Here is a 17,044-nt window from a genome sequence, read left to right as displayed (position 1 = left end):
ACAAAACCACCACCCATGTGTACACACAAAGCACAACCCGGCATGCACACAACCACCCAGGCATGCACTGAAATACTCAGACATGCATGCACCGCCCTGTGTTTGCACCCTGCCTGCAAAATATGAAAGGGAAATGCTGGGGGGAGGCTATTTTGGGATGGAGGATGCTGTCGGCAGCAGGATGGTGCCCTCTAATGGCTGTGGATTTCCTTTTGGGGATGCTGGGCGTGCATCCCGGCAAGGAAAAGGCATCCCCTGCACCTCCCTTTGGTTAAATTAATCAAATTTCAATGAAAAAGAGTTAAGAAATAAGGGTGGATAAAGTGAAAAGTGAGAGGGGTGTACACAATGACGTCATTTATTTAAACATTTACTCCAAGAAATATAAAAAAAAAAAAAAAACAAAACCAAACATGAAGAAGACAATTACAGCACTAACCCAGGACCCTCTGCTAAAGGACGAGCTGTTCCCAGATCCTCGTGGTTTAGGATTATTTTCTTTCTCGAGCCTCCTCCTTTGCTCGCCCGCGGCCGGGACAGGGAGGCCGATGGGGGAGAAGTTTAATCAGGCTAAAATTATTTTGCTGGAAGGCAGGATGAACCGAAATGATGCTTTTCGGGTGTGTGTGTGTGTGTAAAAGTGGGGGTTTGGTGATTTTTCCACCCCATCTTTTACTGAGGCTGCGGCATCTGCTTGTGCTGCAACTCCAAAAAAAACCTAATATTGCTAACAAAGCGGAATATTTTACTTTTCCACCCAGCTGCTCTCCCTGTCCTGGATATTTTCTAACACACCCCAAAAAACCCCCAAAATAACCCCCAACCCCAAGCAAATTAAGAAAAAAAAACCAACCCACCCTTTTTTTTTACTGCGAAACAACCCAAACGGGCGCGAATGCGGCAACCACCGCCCCCGAGCACCCAGCGCGACCCGTCAGGGAGAGCAGAAAGGACTTAAAAAAATCAGTATTTCAAAACAAACCCTAAAAATTTTGAAAGAAAAATAAAAAAAAAATCACCCTTGGGTTGCGTGAAGGCAGAGCTGGGCTCTGCTCGATAAAGGCACCTCGTTTCTCCAGCACAGTGCACAGCGTTGTAGGAGGGACTTTGGGCTGATAACCAGGCAGAAATAATTAATAATAATTAAAAACAAATTAAGAATAATTCCAAGAAAAAGCTTACGCGATGCTTTAGGGCTCCCCTCTTCATACCTGAGATCTCCCTGGGGTGGGCGAGGGCTGCGATAGCGGCGAGGGGAGCCCCAAAATGATGCTGGGGATGGGTTTGGCCCTTGGGGATGTGGGATGACATCCGTATCCTGAATCCCTCTGGGAAAAGGGATGCTGGGGGGCAGGGGGACCCCCAAAATTATAGCACCCAAAGTGGGGGGTATTTGGGAAAAATGCCAAAAAATTGGAATATTGAGGAAAAAGAGATGTTTTGCAGCTGCTCTTCAGGTCCCCAGTTTCACCCCAAGCCTGCAGCCAGGGATGTTTGCGGCTGGGAAAAGGGGAAATAATAAAAAGCAATGCAGAAAAATACAAATAAAGTCAAAATAATTCAAATCATAACCCCCCAAAATTAAGCCTGGATGTGCCAAAAGATCCTGCTACGGTCGGGAACTCAACAAGCCATGGGGGGAAAGGGAGTGTGAAATAAAAAAAAAAAACCCCAAGGCTTTGGAAATGGGAGAACAGGTAGTTAAAACCGCGGCTGGCTTGGAAAAGCGGGGTTTGGGGGGGGGTCCCGGCGAAGGGGGGAGCCCCTCAGATGGTGCGGGGGTTGTACTCGGGCAGCTTGCGGAGCTTCTCTTTCTCAGCGTCGGTCTCGTCGCGGGCGATGACCAGCGAGTGGGCATAGCCCATGGCCACCTGGGATGGGGCAGAGTGGGGAAACTGAGGCACGAGGCCATGCCCTGCTGCTTTCCTCCCCCCCCCCCCCCCCCAACCTTTCTTTTCATCCAGGACCATGTTTGAGCACCCCATGGGTGTGATGAGTTCTGTACGGCCCCAGCCACCGTATTTAGGTCAGTGGCCCCCCCCCTCCAGCACCACTCACCTGCTCCGTGTAGATCCCATCCAGGGTCTTCACCTCTTGGGCAGCCGTCGAGGATTTGGGTTTGTGGTCCCCGTAGCCCTGCCAAGCGCATCCCATGGAGCGGGGTGGGGGGAAACCAATGTGGAGGGGGGGGGGGGTTGGCAAGCAGCCAGTTCCTGCCACTAGGAGCTGCCAGAGGGGTCTGGGGTGTCAAGGGGTTGGGGGTTCCCAGTAAATCCATCTTACCAGTTCCCCGAAGGTGGGCGAGGGACCCCAGCTGATGGTGCTCTCGTCCGCCGCCACGATGATGCTGCTCTTCCTGCAGTGGGGTGCAAAGCAGGGTGACCCTGTGCCCCCCCACCCCCCACCCCACAGGTGGCTGCACCCCAAAACACCAGGAAATTGGGGTGGTTTTTTGTTTGGGTTTTTTTTTGGGGGGGGGGGGGGGGGCGGGCAGTGGGGCTTGGACTTACCCACAGGCCAGGCTGCGGATTTTCCAGCCGCAGAGGTCCTGCACGGCTTTGGGGTACATGGTGGACTCCCGGGAGGTGTTGGTGGCACCCCAAAAAAACAAGCCACCTGCAAGCCCCCCCGACATGATGCGTCAAGCTCCAGCACCCCCCCCGGCATCCCCTAAAACCCCCAAATAACACCCAAATCCCGACCTGTCTCGCTGACGGCAAAGGAGCACGTGTAGCCGGCGTAAATCTGCGCTGCCCCGCGCCCCGGGAAGTCGAAGAGCTTCACCAGCCGAGGCACCATCTCGTCCTTCTGCTCGGCGTGGCCCAGCCGCCCGTAGCCCCCAAATCCCCAGGAGAAAACACGCTTCTGCGAGTCCAGGACGAGCTGGGGATGGAGAAACGCACCCCCCCCGCCATGAGCAGCTGAGACCCGACCAGCTCGTTGCAGGGAAAACCGCAGCAGCTGCCATAAACGGCATCGATTGCGGTGCGTATTGCAAATGCTACATGCACGCTGCAAGTATTTATCCTTAAATGCACCCTGCAAGTCTTCAGCCTTAAAGCAAACCTCAGTCCTTAAATGCAGGCTGCAAGACTCTATCCTTAAATGCAGGCTGCAAGTATGTAGTCCTAAATGCACGGCGCAACTATTTATCCTTAAACGCATGCTGCAAATCTCTATCCTGAAATGCAACACTGCAAGTATTTATTCTTAAACGCATCCTGCAAATCTGTGTCCTTAAATGCACTCTGCAAATCTTCAGCCTTAAAGGCATGCAGCAAACCTCAATCCTTACATGCAGGCTGCAAGACTCTACCCTTAAATGCAGGCTGCAAGACTCTACCCTTAAATGCAGGCTGCAAATCTGTAGTCTTAAATGCACGGCACAAGTATTTATCCTGATATACATGCTGCAAATCACTATTGTAAAATGCACGCTGCAAATATTTATCCTTAAATGCACCCTGCAAACCTTCAGCCTTAAAGGCATGCAGCAAACCTCAATCCTTACATGCAGGCTGCAAGACTCTATCCTTAAATACAGGCTGCAGATCTGTAGTCTTAAATGCACGGCACAAGTATTTATCCTGATACGCATGCTGCAGATCTCTTATCCCGAAATGCAACGCTGCAAGTATTTATCCTTATATACACAATGCAAATCTCCATCCCTAAATGCACGCTGCAAATCTCTACACTTACATGCATGCTGCAAAACTTTACCCTTAAATGCGTCCTGCAAATCTCAATCCTTAAATACACACTGCAAATATTTAGCCTTACATGCACGATGCAAACTTCAATCCTTAGAAATGCATGCGGCAGATCTTATCCTCAACACAGGCGCTGCAAAACTTCACCCTTAAAATGCATGCTGCAAATGTTCTGACATGCACACTGCAACGTGTGCATTAAAAATGCATGCTGCAAATTTTAATCCTTAAATGCACCCTGCAGATCTTTGCCCTGACGTGCACCCTGCGAACACCCGCACCCTGCAAACGTTCAGCCTGACGTGCACGCTGCAAACCTTCCTGCATTCACGCACACCGCTATTTGCAAATAACTGAACACAAGGCGCCGCCGGCCGCACGTACCGTGTGGTTGGCCCCGCACGCCACGTCCCGCACCACCACGTTGGGGACGGGCAGGATCTGCCCATCTTTGGTCTTCTCGATGAAGATGGCCACGCGGCGCGGCACCAGCTCGCAGTCGTACTCTATCCGCTGCGCCCGGGCGATGAATTTCCCATCGGAATTATGCCCTGCGGACGAGCAACAGGATGAAAACGGGGTGCCCTCCCCCACACTTTGCACCCCACTAGTCCCACGTCACCTGCAGAAATCCCCTCTCCCCTCGCAACCTCCTTTTTATTTGCAGCTCCCACCCCGCTATTTTTCCTGGAGGTAAAGGGGAGGGATGCTCTCGTCACTCAGATGTGGAAACTGAGGCAGGGAAATTCCACTCACCACCACCCCCCCAACCCCATAATACCTCAAAATTGCAGCAAAACACCCCAAAACAGCACCGTACCCAGCTGCCCGTACTCGGGGCACCCAAAGGAGTAGAGGTTTCCTTTGCAATCCATGATCATGCTGAATTCAGCCCCGCAGGCCAGCTTGGTGATGGGCTGCCCGTTGTACATGATCTGCAGAAAAAGGGGTAAAAAATAGAGAAAAAAGGCAAAAAAGCTGAATTTCCCAGGGGAACCCCCAAAATCCTCAGATCTGGGGGTTTATTTTCAATTCTTGCATTTTTCTTTTCCCACCGCAGCTGCACATGAAGCCCTCCCTGAGAGGGATGCTCCGGAGTTCCTAAAGGGGTTTGGGCTCTGCTAGGGATTTTTTTCAAGGAGAAACCCCCAAATCTGTTGTTTTTTTCACCCAAACCACAAGAGGGGAAGGACGGAAAGGAGCAGTGATACCTGCGTGGGGCTGGGCACGGCATCCGTCTGGTTCCCCAGCCCCAGCTGCCCCATTTTATTCTCCCCAAAGGCGAACACCGAGCCACTCTCTGCAATGCAATAAGGAAAAAAAAAATGACGTTTGGGGGCAAAATGGGCTGATTTCAGATAATTTGCTTAAAATGTCAGGTTTTCCCCCCCCCCCTCATACCTGTAAGGGCCAGGGTGTGATTACGGCCGCAGGCTGCCAGCACGATGGCTTCGCCCCCCAGCACCTCGATGAGCTTCGGCGCTTCCACCCGCTTCGTGTCCCCGTGTCCCAGCTGCCCTTTTTCATTGCGACCTAGCCCAAAATCGCCAGGTTTTGCAGCAAAATGGGAGGATGAAGCCTCCTGGCATCAGGCTACCAGGTGGCCAGAGGGTTTTTTGGGGGCGCCAGCCCCCCTCGTCGCTCACCCCAGCTCCAGAGCTTGCCCTCGGTGGTGATGAGCAGGCTGTGAGCGGCGCAGGGTCCCGAAACCACGCTCCGCACCTGAATACCTGAGAGACACCCGTACCTGTGCGGCCCCCACAAGTTCTGGCCCAGATTTCGATAGGCAACTGTATCGAAAAAAACCACACCACAACCCCCAGATTAATGCAAAAATTAATTTGGCATCAATGCATCAAAAATCAACAGAAAAAAAAATATATCAACACATCCAGAAGAAGCAGCGCCCGTGTGTTGCTTTGCAGATCTGGCACACTCCAAGTTCTGACCCAGATTACGATGTGCAACTGCAACCCCCTTCCCCAATTAATTAATAAAAAAAATAATTAAACACAAAGGCTTAGAAATAATTAGGAAAACGAACAGCCTATAAATGCATCAAAAAGCAGCGGCGCGTTTTGTTTTGTTTTGCTTTGCAGGAAGCCCAACGCCCCCCAAGTTCTGTCCCAGATTACCATATCCAACTGTAAACCCCCCCCCCAATTAATTAGAAAAGGTAATTAAATATAAATGCATCAAGAATAAGGAGAAAAACTAACGAAATAAAAATGCATCAAAAATAAGCAGCGCACGTATTTTGCTTTGCAGCAGATCCAGCGCTCCCCAGGTGCTGGCCCAGATTATGCTACGCAACTGCAAAAAAGCTCCTCCAAAAATATGAATAATAAAAACAAAATATAAAAGCATTAAAAATAAGCAGAAGAAATTAATTAAAGGCACCAAAAATTAAGCAATGTGTTAATTTTGCTTCGCAGGAGATCCAGCACACCCCGTACCCCAAGTTCTGGCCCAGATTACAATACCCAACTGCAACCCTCCCAGTATTATTAACTAAAAATTAGAAATGCCTAAAAATAAGCAGAGGATTTAATTAAATATAAACGCATCAAAAATAAGCAGCGCTTTTAGGTTGCTTTACGGGAGCCCCCGGGTACCCCGCATCCCCAGATCATGATATGCAATCGGTTAAAAAAAAAAAAAAAAACAAACCAAGAAAAAATAATTAATTAAAAAAATTAATTAGAAGTGGAAAGGGCGTCCGGTTTCGGGGTGCAGGAGCCCCGCGCCCCTCACCTTGCTGCTTAGGCACTTCTTTGCGGCCGATCAAGTCCCAGTTGGTGGCCCCGAAGATGAGGAGCTGCCCCCGGCACTTGGCGCCCTCGAGTTTCTGCAAGGAGCCGCGACACCATCAGCCACGCGGGGGGACGGGGGACACGGGGGGCATCGGGGACACGGGGGGCATTCGGGGCACGGGGGACACGGGGTGTGTGTGGGATACTGGGGATGTGAGACATGGGGGATAGTGGGGATGCTGGGGGCACAGGGGACGTCAGGGACACGGGGGGCACGGGGGACACTGGGGACTCTGGGGGTGTGAGGGATATTGGGGATGTGGGAGACATGGGCGATACTGGGGATGTGGGGGATATGGGGGGCGTGGGGACACTGAGGATGTGGGGGACATCAGGGACATTGGGGGACACTGGGGGTGTGGGGGACATGGAGGACACCAGGGACGCTGCGGGTGTGGGGGATATTGGGGATACCAGGGACACTGGGGACATGGGGGATACTGGGGACACAGGGTGTGCAGGATACTGGGAACGTGTGGGACATCAGGGACACGGGGGCCACGGGGGGCATGGGGGCCACTGGGGATGTGGGGGACATGGGGTACTGGGGGACATGGGAACCACTGGGGATGTGGGGGACATGGGACATTGGGGATGTGGGGGACATGGAGCACTGGGGGACACTGGGGATGTGGGGGGGGGGGCAGCAGGGTGGAGGGGGGGGGTCCCTGATCGCACACCCCAACATTGCAGCTATTGCTTGCACGGGGTCAGAAGTCCTGCCCCTGCCCCCCCAAAAAAGCCCAAAAAGGGTCAATTGCAAAAAAAAAAAACCAAAAAACAAAAAGAGGCTGGGATTTCTCCTTGGCAGGACACAGGGCAAAAAGGGGGGCTGGAAAAGGGGGGGACTGCTCCCCGCCCCCCCCCCCCCCCCGTTTATGGTAGGGGGGTGGAGTTGGAGTAATTGAGGGGTGCGATGGGGTGAAGCTTTGGGGGGGGGCGATGAAATGGCTCAGTAAGGGGGGGCCAGGCGGGAGCACCGCGATGGGGTGCAATGTTGGGGGTACAGTTTGGGGGTACGCGGGGGGGGCCGGGGGCATGCAGCAGAGGGGCGCGTTAAGGGGGTGCATTAGGGGAATGAAATGAGGCGCTGCATTACTGGGGCGCAGCAGGGTGCAATAAAGGGGTGCAAGGGGGGGAAACTGGGGGGGGAATTGTGGGGTACATTGAGGGGTGCAACTGGGGACACATGCAAGGGGGGTGCAATGGGGGGGGTGCGTTACGGGGTGCAATGGGGGGGGTTCAGTGAGGGGTGCAATTAGGGGGTACCCTGGGGGGGTTGCACTGGGGGTGCGATGGGGGGTACATCAGGGGGTGCATTAGGGGAGGGCAGTAAGGGGGTGCAGTGGGGGGGCTGCATTAGGGGGTACAAGGGGCGGGTGCAAGGGGAGGTGCGGGGGGGGGTGTATTGCGGGTACAAAGGGGGGGCTGCGGGGGGGGTGCAAGGGGGTGTTGCATTAGGGGGTGCAAAGGGGGGTGCATTGTGGGGTTATTAGGTGGTGTGCAAGGGGGGCTGCATTGGGGTGCATTGGGGGTTTTATTAGGGGTGTCAGGGGGTTACAATAGGGGTGCAAGGAGACTTGCATTGTGGGGTGCAGGGGGCTACAGGGGGTGCGTTAGAGGTTGCATTAGGGGATGTGGGGGGTTGTTATGGGGTGCAGGGGGGTGTGCATTAGAGGTTGCATGGGGGTGCACTGGCATGTGGGGGGGGCATTATGGGGTGCGGGGGGTGCAGTAGAGGTTGCATTGTGAGGTGGGGGGGGTGCACTGGAGTGCAAGGGGTGCATTAGGGGGTGTGGGGGGGTGCAGGGAGGGTACATTACAGGTTGCATTAGGGGGTGCATTAGTGAGTGTGGGGTGTGCAGCAGAGGTTGCATTGGGGGTGCGGGGGAGTGCAAGGGGATGCATTATGGGGTGCAGTAGAGGTTGCATTATCGGGTGCAGGGGGTTCAGGGGATGCAGCAGAGGTTGCATTATGGGGTGCAGAGGGGTGCAGGGGGTGCAGTAGAGGATGCATTATGGGGTGCAGGGGGTGTAGCAGAGGTTGCATTATGGGGTGCATGGGGATTCAGCAGAGGCTGCATTATGGGGTGCAGGGGGGTGCAGCAGAGGTTGCATTATGGGGTGCAGGGGGTGCAGCAGAGATTGCATTATGGGGTCCGGGGGTGCATGAGAAGTTGCATTATAGGGTGCGGGGGGTGCAGTAGAGGTTGCATTATGGGGTGCAGGAGGTGCAGCAGAGGTTGCATTATGGGGTGCTGGGGGTGCATTAGAGGGTGCACTATGGGGTGCAGGGGGTGCAGCAGAGGTTGCATTATGGGGTGCAGGGTGTGCAGTAGAGGTTGCATTATGGGGTGCCGGGGGTGCATTAGAAGGTGCATTATGGGGTGCAGGGGGTGCAGCAGAGGTTGCATTATGGGGTGCATTAGAGGTTGCGTTAGGGGGTGCGGGGGTGCATTCCGGGGCGCGGGGGTGCAGGGGGCGCATCCCCCCCGCCCCGCTCACGATGCGCTCCTTGCTGTGCTCGGGCTCGCAGATGACGACGCTCTGTCCCCGGGCCGCTCCGCCGCCCGCCGCGCCGGGCCTGCCGGGCCGCCTCCCGCCGGGGCTGCCGGGGCTGCCGGGCCGCGCCCGCCGCTCGCGGGGCGCCTCGTCCTCGCTGCTGCCGCCGCTGCTCCCGCCGCGCTCCGCCCGCCGCCGCCGCGCTCCCGCCACCGCTCCCGCCGCCGCCGCCGCGCCGGGCCGCCGCCGCCCCGCTGCCGCCCCCGGGCCCGGGCCCGCGTCCCAGGGCGGCCCCGCCGCCTTCCTCCGGGGCATGGCGCCTGGGCACAGCGCGCCGTCACCGCCCGGCCGCGCCGGGGGGGGCCGGGGGCAAGGGGGACCCCCCGCCCCCGGCCCGGCCCGGCGGGGGGGAGCGAGTGCTACGGGGGGAGGCCGGGGGGGTGGAGGGGTGCAAAGGGGGGGGGGGCTTTGCAAAGGTGGGGTTTATGGGGACGGTTTGCAAAGGGGGGGGGGTTTGCAAAGGGGGGGTTGTATGGGGACGGTTTGCAAAGGGGGGGGTGCAAAGGGGAGGTTTGCAAAGGGGGGTTGTATGGGGACGGTTTGCAAAGGGGGGTGCAAAGGGGGGGGTGCGGGGGGGGGTTGCAAAGGGGGGGTTGTGTGGGGACGGTGTGCAAAGGGGGGGTGCAAAGGGGGGGGGTGCAAAGGAGGATGGGGTTTGCAAAGGGGGGGGGTTGTATGGGGACGGTTTGCAAAGGTGGGGGTTCAAAGGGGGGGTGCAAAGTGGTGGGGGGGGGGAGGTTTGCAAAGGGGGGTTGTATGGGGACGGTTTGCAAAGAGGGGGTTCAAAGGGGGGGGTGCAAATGGGGGGTTGAAAAGGGGGGGTTGAACAGGGCAGGCAGGGGGGGTTGTAAAGAAGGGGTGCAAAGGGGGGGCTGAAAGGGGTGAGTTTGCAAAGGGGGGCATGGGGGGTTGTGTGGGGACGGTTTGCAAAGGGGGGGTTAGCAAAGGGGGAGCATGGGGGTGTACGGGGACGAGTTGCAAAGGGGGGCATGGGGGGCTGTATGGGGACGGTTTGCAAAGGGGGGTTACAAAGGGGGGGGCTTGCAAAGGGGGGGCTGGAAAATGGGCTGCGAAGGGGGTGTTGAAAATGTGGGGTTGCAAAGGGAGGGGTCGCAAACGGGGGATTGCGGGGGGGGGCTGGAAAAGGTGGGGGTGCAGAGGGCTGGTGTAGGGGGGGTACACGGGGGGGTTGCGCAGAGACCTTTTGAAAAGGGGGGGGGTCGGGACGGGGGGGGTTACAAAGGGGGGCTATTTGCGGAGGGGTTGCAAACGAGGGGGGTGTAAAGGGGGTTTCGCGGGGGGGGGGGGGGGGGGGGGGGGGTTGCACGGCAAGCAAACGGCCCGGAGCCACCAAGCCCGCCCCCCCTCCCGGGAAGGGGGTCGGGGATCCCCCACCCTTCGCCCCCCCGCACCCCCACACCTGCTCTGGGGGGGGCCCGCTCGTGCTCCCGCTGCCTCCGGCCTTTTATTTGCTTGTTGCGGGGGGGGGGGGGGGGGGTGGGGGGGGGGGGGGGGGGAGGAGCTTTTTTTTTTTTTTTTTTTGCTTGGGGAGGGGGGGATAATATTTTGGGGGGGTGGAAAAAAATCCAGCCCCCTACGCGGCTGGGGCCTCCCCCCCCCATCCATCTCCCTCCATGCCTTCCCCCCCCCCCCCCCCTTTTTTTTTTTTAATTTCCCCTTGATTATTGCTGGGAAACAATGGGATCTCTGTCTGCCCCCATTACACCACGTGGATCCGCCTTCCTTCTCCTTTTTTTTTTTTTTTTTTAAGGCATTTTAAGCCCCCCCCATCTCCTTTTCCCCTCCTCCTCCTCCCCCCCTTCCCTACCTCCCCCCCCCCCCCCCCCCCCCCCCCATTGCAAACCTGATTTTAAGGCGAAGGGTGCAGCATAAAGAAAGCAACAACTCGGGGCCTTTGCAATATTTTTGGTGGTGTTTCCTGTTGCAGAAAAAAGGAGGTAATTTTTTTTTTTTTTTTCCCTTTCCTCCCTGAGCGCCCACCCACCAGATGCACTTAAAATGTAAATATGAGCCGCCAGAACAAATGCTACAATACAAAACAGAAACACATGTATGGGCAGGAAAGGCGGGGGGGGGGGGGGTGTTTAAAAAATTTTTTTTTTTAAAAAAAAGCATCATCCTGCTTTGCAAAGGAAGAGGCTGCAAAGTCCGGCTCGGCACCCACAGCTCCATCTTTAGGACGGGAAGACTCGGGGAAGGGTGAGAGCAACGCGAAGAGGCTCAGAGTGGGGGTGGGGTGTGCACGCGCTCCCCTGCTTCCCAAAGGATTTGTTAAAATTTTTTAATTCATTTATTATTTTTTTAATGGCCGAGGAAAAGGCGCTGCTTCTTGCACAGGAGAATTAGGCTTTTTTTGCAAGAGCGAAAACGCGCCCCTGGTTGCAAAGGGGTTTCTTCCCCCTGCAAGGAATAAATTCACATGCTGCCTGGGTTGCAAAGGGATTCTTTCCCAAGAAATAAATGCACATGCTGCCTGTATTGCAAAAGGATTTATTTCTCAAGAAATAAATGCACATCCTGCCTTTATTGCAACGTGTGTGTGTGTGGGGGGGTGTCCCAGGAAATAAATGCACATACTGCCTGTATTGCAAAGGGATTTTTTCCCAAGAAATAAATGCACACGCTGCCTTTAATGCAAAGGATTTATTTCCCAAGAAATAAATGCACATATTGCCTTCAATGCAAAGGGATGTTTCCCCAGGAAATAAATGCACATGCTGCCTTTATTGCAAGGGTTTATTTCCCAAGAAATAAACGCACATCCTACCTTCAATGCAAAGGGATTTTTTCCTGAAGAAATAAATGCACATACTGCCTTTATTGCAAAGTGGTGGGTTTTTTTCCCCAGGAAATAAATGCGCATATTGCCTTTAATGTGAACAGGTTTTTTCCCAAGAAATAAATGCGCATACTGCCTTTATTGCATAGAGTTGTTGCAAAGGAAAGGTGCGCTCCTTCCCCTTACTGCAAAGCAAGATTTTTGAGGGAGCAAAGTCACACTCCCTTTCTTGCAAAGCAAGTTTTATCGCAGTGGGAAGGTTGACTTAATCCCCCCCCCCCCTCCCCCCCAAAGAAATATTATTTTTTTTTGGCAGGAAGGAAGACGTGCTCACTCTCCTTATTGCAGATTTTTTTTTTTACCAGAACATTCCCTTTATTGCAAAGAGAGATGCTGCAGGAGGGGAAGACAGGTGCGTTTGCCCTGACCTTCCTTGGCAGCTTCAGTTTTGGTGTCTCCATCTTGTGCAGGCACACCGGGATGTGATGCATGTGCAATAAGTGATGCAACTGCAATGTGTGGTGCATTTGTAGTTTGTGATCCACATGCAACGTGTGATGCATTTGCGGTTTGTGATCCACATGCAACGTGTGATGCATTTGCAGTTTGTGATGCATTTGCAACGTCTGATGCATTTGCAGTTTGTGATCCATTTGCAACGCATGATGCATTTGCAATTTGTGATCCATGTGCAATGTGATGCATTTGCAATTTGTGATCTATTTTGCAATTTGTGATCCACGTGCAATGTGTGATGAATTTACGGTTTGTGATCCACATGCAACGTGTGATGCATTTGCAGTTTGTGATCCATTTGGAGCATGATGCTTTTGCAATTTGTGATCCATTTGCAATTTGTGATCCATGTGCAATGTGATGCATTTGCAATTTGTGATCCATTTGCAACGTGGGGACCCATTCCCATGGGATACTGGTGGGTGCCATATGCCACCCCCCCACCCCCACCCACCCCAAAATGCCCAACTGCTGGCAAACCCCTGTTGTTATTTAAGAAAAATACCCCCCTTGGTGGTTTAAAAAAAATTAATCTATTACTTACGGAATCATCCACAAAGCATCTCGGCTCAGCGACCTCCCGTCCTGCCCATGCTCTAGCTGGATTTGGGAGAGGAAGGAGCGGGGAGGGGGAACTCAGTTTAATTAGGGATTTTCCATGATTCCGATAGGAACGTGATGTCATTGAAACTCTGCCAGCGCTGGAACGTGGCCAGTTGTCCCTAAAAATGTGTATTTTTTTGCCCCCCCCCCCCCCAAATGCCTGCTGGGTTGTATGGCGTGGATGGGAAGATTTCAAGGTGATCCTGGCAGGTTGCGTCAGGCTGTGGGTTAAACTGGTTTTTCCCTGGATAAAGGAAAAACTGGTCTTACCTGTTAATTCCCAAGGGTGTCTGGGATGGGGAGCGGCTCACCTGGGATAACCTTGGCCTTGCTTCGCCTTCCCCAACTGGGATCTGGCCGCGGGGTTTGCATCCCCGGCCAATGATATTTGGGGGTTCCCCAGGGACTGTGCTTTGGGATGCACTCCCAGGGATTGGAAAAGGGGGGTTGCAGCAAGACCCTCTGCAAAAATCCCTCTGTCCCGGGGAGAGGGTGGCTTTGGGTGCAGCATGGGAATGGAGGCTGGGGGTGTTTGCATGGAGCAAAAACCGGCTGGTGCATCCGGCGCGAGATTTGCTGCAATAAATGCAAATCCCTTTTCCTGCTGCCTTTGCAGCCCGGTTGCACTGCTGGAGCCTTGTAGGAAGTTGCTGGTGCTCTGGGAGGCGATTTATCCTCCGGGTGAAGGGTACGTTAAATTTTCCCAAGCCTTTAGTCCAAGGGAAAGGGGAATGTGAGGTCTGGTTTGCCTCGGGACGTCGCAGGCAGAAGGGGCTTCAGGAGGGTTTTGTTACCAAGAACCCCGTTTTGCTGAGAATTGTGTTACAAGGAGATGTGGAAGCAGCAAGGGCTGAGCTAAAAAGCGCATGCATGCCTTGCGAGCTTGTACCCACGTACCTTGCAAGCGGGTTCATGCATCTCTGAGGAGATTTTGTTCAGGAGACCAGGGAGCAAAAGCAGCTCAGCTGCCCTCCTGCATCCCTGCGCGATGCACCAAGAGGGCCGGCATCTGCACCCGGCGTTTGTAAGGCTGCCGTGATGCCACAGACGGCAGCTTTGGATGCCTCCCTGCAAGGTCTTTCCAAAAATACTCTGGAGAAGTTGGGACACCTTTTGGAAAAAGGTTTCCCACAGCTTTCCCAGGGAGGATGCCAGCAGAGGGCATCCCTGGACTGGCTCCATCACCTCAATTACATAGCTACCCATAAATATATATATACGCACACCCATGGAATGGTTATATTTAAATATTTTTCACATATATATATTTAAATAAATGCCCTCCCTCTGTGCACATCCCACCTATCCCATATCATGCAGAAGCACATGGTGTGCTTCTACAGATACTTAAATGCCAAATATTTAAAGTTCCTTGAAAAAGTTTCAGTTCACGCCCATAAAAACAGGTTGATTGAGTTCCTGTTGCATTTTATATGTTGTGAAGCTTTACAGGGAGGGTGTAAATGTGCACAGGGTGGAGATTTAATTTTTTGGTGGGGCAGGGTTTTGCTTGGGGTTTGCATTTTAAACCAGGCGGTGGTGGCTTTTGCAGGGGGTGGTGTAGGATGAGGCCAGCTGGGCTGGATCAGCATCATTAGGAGGGAAGGAGGTGGCTGCTTATTGAAGGGCTGAGCATGGGTGTAAGCTGTTTGCTTGCCCAAATGTCTTCTCCTGGAGGGGTGAAGGTCTGGATCCTTGAAGCACACACACACACAAATCCTCTGGCAGGTGGGATTAAGGTGCTGTGACCACGGGTGGGTGACCCCAGCCAGCCACGTGCATCCCCAATCCTTTGTGGGTGAATAAAACCAGGTGGATGGACTTTTTTTTTTTTTTTTTTTTTTTTTTGGCTAAATGGAGGGTGTCCTGCATGCAAGCAGGAGGTGCATGGCATCCCTTCGAAGCAAGGAGCTGGAAAAGCATCCTTAACCCTTGCAGGTGTTGGCAATCCTGCTGCAAACATGCAGCCCTGCAAGGTCGGGGGGCCTCTTGGCTGAGTGCTGCAGCCAGGACCCCTCTTGGCTTGCAGGGGAGATGATCTGTAGGGTATTATTTTAGTTTTAATCTCTTTTTCTTGAGAATTTATTTATTCGGGGGGGGGGGGTGTTTCAGCTCCCAGTACCCCAGGGTAGCCCAGCCCTGCTGACGCCGGCACCCAGCCCTGGCTGAGTCAGTGCTGCGGGCACGCTGGGCACCGCACCGGTGCCAACACGCTGGCCACCATCAAGGAAATCTCTTGTTCCTCCTATTTTTAATTAGCACAGGGTGAGTTTTTTTGGGGCTGGGGGCACCCTGTGGGTGCCAGGGAGGGCAATACTCCGGGGTGCATTGGTGCACCCTTGCCAGGGGGTTTGCACATCACTTTTGAGTGCTGTGTGTGTGCAATTCGGGGGTGGTGGTGCATAAACTCACCCCCTTTGCCAATGCAACGGGGCCAGAAAACCATTTATTCACCGGCTCACTGGGACGGTTAGCGCTATACATCTATAGAGCTGGCTGTGGGGCTGATGTCCCCCACCGGGGGGTGTGTGCTGCGACCTTTCCACGTGGTGCTGCGTGCGCCCCATGGATGCGTTTCTGCTCGGCTGGTGCAAAGGCAAGTGCAAGGGGGGGTGCTTTGGGGTGCTCCTGGCTCAGCAGCCTGCAAAGGGGGGTGCTTTGGGGTGCTCCTGGCTCAGCAGCCTGCGAAGGGGGGTGCTTTGGGGTGCTCCTGGCTCAGCAGCCTGCAAAGGGGGGTGCTTTGGGGTGCTCCTGGCTCAGCAGACTGCAAAGGGGGGTGCTTTGGGGTGCTCCTGGCTCTATTCTCCCCTTGCTGCGAGCTTTGCAGAGCTGGTTTTGGGGTGCAGTGGCCCCTCGCCCCTTCGGGAGGGCTTGAAGTCCTTTCCACGAAGTTTCTGGGCCAGGGAGTGGAAGGTTGAGTCATGATTGAAGCGTGATCTGAAAAACCAGAAAAATGACTTTAATTTCCGTGATTGCCGCTGAGCTGCTTTTGCTGCTACCCAGCCCCCCCCAAACCGGGCTGGGGAGGGTCTCCCCTGTCCAAGCAGGGGGACGGTGGGGGTGAAGCCCTCTCTACCGCGATGCTTGGGTCCTGTTCCCTCTTGCAGAGAGATTTTGGCAGGGCTCAGCACCTCTACAGGCAGCAGCACCGGGCAGGACAGCAATGTCATTACCCAAAGGAAAAGGGATTTGGTTGTGTTTTTTTTTTCCTTTCGGCTGCCTTCAAGTCATCCGAAGGGCACTGGGATATATATATTTTATTTTTTATTTTTCTTTGCCGGGCTTGTTTGGCTGGTTCCAAGCTGGAATAAACCTGGCAGCTGTTGAGTTTGTTTGCAAGGAATGTTTTCCAGCAGGGCTGGGCGGCAGCAGCTGGGGTGTGCTGGCAGGTAACGCTGTGACAGTGGCAGAAAACTCCTTCCCAGCAAGAAAAACAGCCCCAAACTCCGATGAAATAGGTAAGACGGGTGCATTTAGTAGCCAGGATATTGCATTTAAAGAAAGGTGTGCGGGGGAGCCTTGCGCCGCCGTAAATTTTCTTTTTTTTTTTTTTTTTTTTTTTTTTTGTCTGTACAGTGTATTTGGAGGAATGGTGGTGTTATGGCTTGAAAAGCTGGTGTGGGGGAAGCACCCTGGAATGGGGGGTTGTGGAGCGGTGTTTTGGGACTGCCAGCCCCACAGCTGGTGGCTTGGATGTAAAATATCCCGGGGAAAAAAAAAGAAAAAAAAAAAAGAAAAAAGAAAAAAAAGAAAAAATCCTCTTTGCCTGGAAATTTTGGAAACTCCTGCTGCAAACCCACCCAGGTCCGGGCTGTTTATTGCATGGGGGATGCTGTTGGCAGTGAAAGGGTTAACCAGGCACCCCAGCATCCAGGGGGTTAAAAGGCAAGGAAGGGGCTAAATCCTGCTTGGGGGGGTGTGTGTTATTTATTAGGCTTGGGATCACCAAGGGTATAAATCAGAGCTGCCTGGGAAGAAGAAGAAGAGGAGGGGGGGGAGATGCTGCCCAAAATCCCGGCATCCCTCGGTGCAGCCGC

The 17,044-nt window shown here is 54.1% G+C and overlaps 1 protein-coding gene and 1 long non-coding RNA gene across 2 annotated transcripts; one reads left to right on the top strand and one right to left on the bottom strand.

Annotated features, from left to right (window-relative positions):
• Nucleotides 1-342: 342 nt before the first annotated feature.
• On the bottom strand, nucleotides 343-11,041 carry RCC2 (regulator of chromosome condensation 2). Its single transcript, XM_040588990.1, has 13 exons — nucleotides 10,953-11,041; nucleotides 9,032-9,348; nucleotides 6,468-6,561; nucleotides 5,360-5,503; nucleotides 5,115-5,246; nucleotides 4,925-5,013; nucleotides 4,534-4,648; nucleotides 4,098-4,264; nucleotides 2,703-2,883; nucleotides 2,511-2,616; nucleotides 2,284-2,356; nucleotides 2,059-2,136; nucleotides 343-1,871 (listed from the first exon to the last, which is right to left on the bottom strand). Exons 2-13 carry the CDS (start codon nucleotides 9,341-9,343, stop codon nucleotides 1,767-1,769), a joined length of 1,596 nt encoding a protein of 531 aa, XP_040444924.1. The 5' UTR covers nucleotides 9,344-9,348; nucleotides 10,953-11,041; the 3' UTR covers nucleotides 343-1,766.
• Nucleotides 10,958-11,584, top strand: LOC121085902. The gene is made up of 2 exons (XR_005827228.1): nucleotides 10,958-11,046; nucleotides 11,242-11,584. It is a non-coding gene; the product is annotated as an uncharacterized LOC121085902 (long non-coding RNA).
• Nucleotides 11,585-17,044: the final 5,460 nt, after the last annotated feature.

This window comes from Falco naumanni, chromosome 3, assembly GCF_017639655.2.
Source record: "Falco naumanni isolate bFalNau1 chromosome 3, bFalNau1.pat, whole genome shotgun sequence".
NCBI lineage: Eukaryota > Metazoa > Chordata > Aves > Falconiformes > Falconidae > Falco > Falco naumanni.
The sequence above is the reverse complement of the archived record's forward strand: the minus strand, read 5'-3'. Positions and strand labels throughout refer to the sequence as shown.

Bases quoted from the DNA above. Each gene is read 5' to 3' on its own strand.
- RCC2 (XM_040588990.1), bottom strand. From the start codon at position 9,343: ATGCCCCGGAGGAAGGCGGCGGGGCCGCCCTGGGACGCGGGCCCGGGC. The intron at 2,617-2,702 runs GTCGGGATTTGG...GGGGGCTTGCAG, and splicing joins CTTTGCCGTCAGCGAGACAG to GTGGCTTGTTTTTTTGGGGT. The intron at 1,872-2,058 runs GTGAGTGGTGCT...GCCCCATCCCAG, and splicing joins ATGGGATCTACACGGAGCAG to GTGGCCATGGGCTATGCCCA.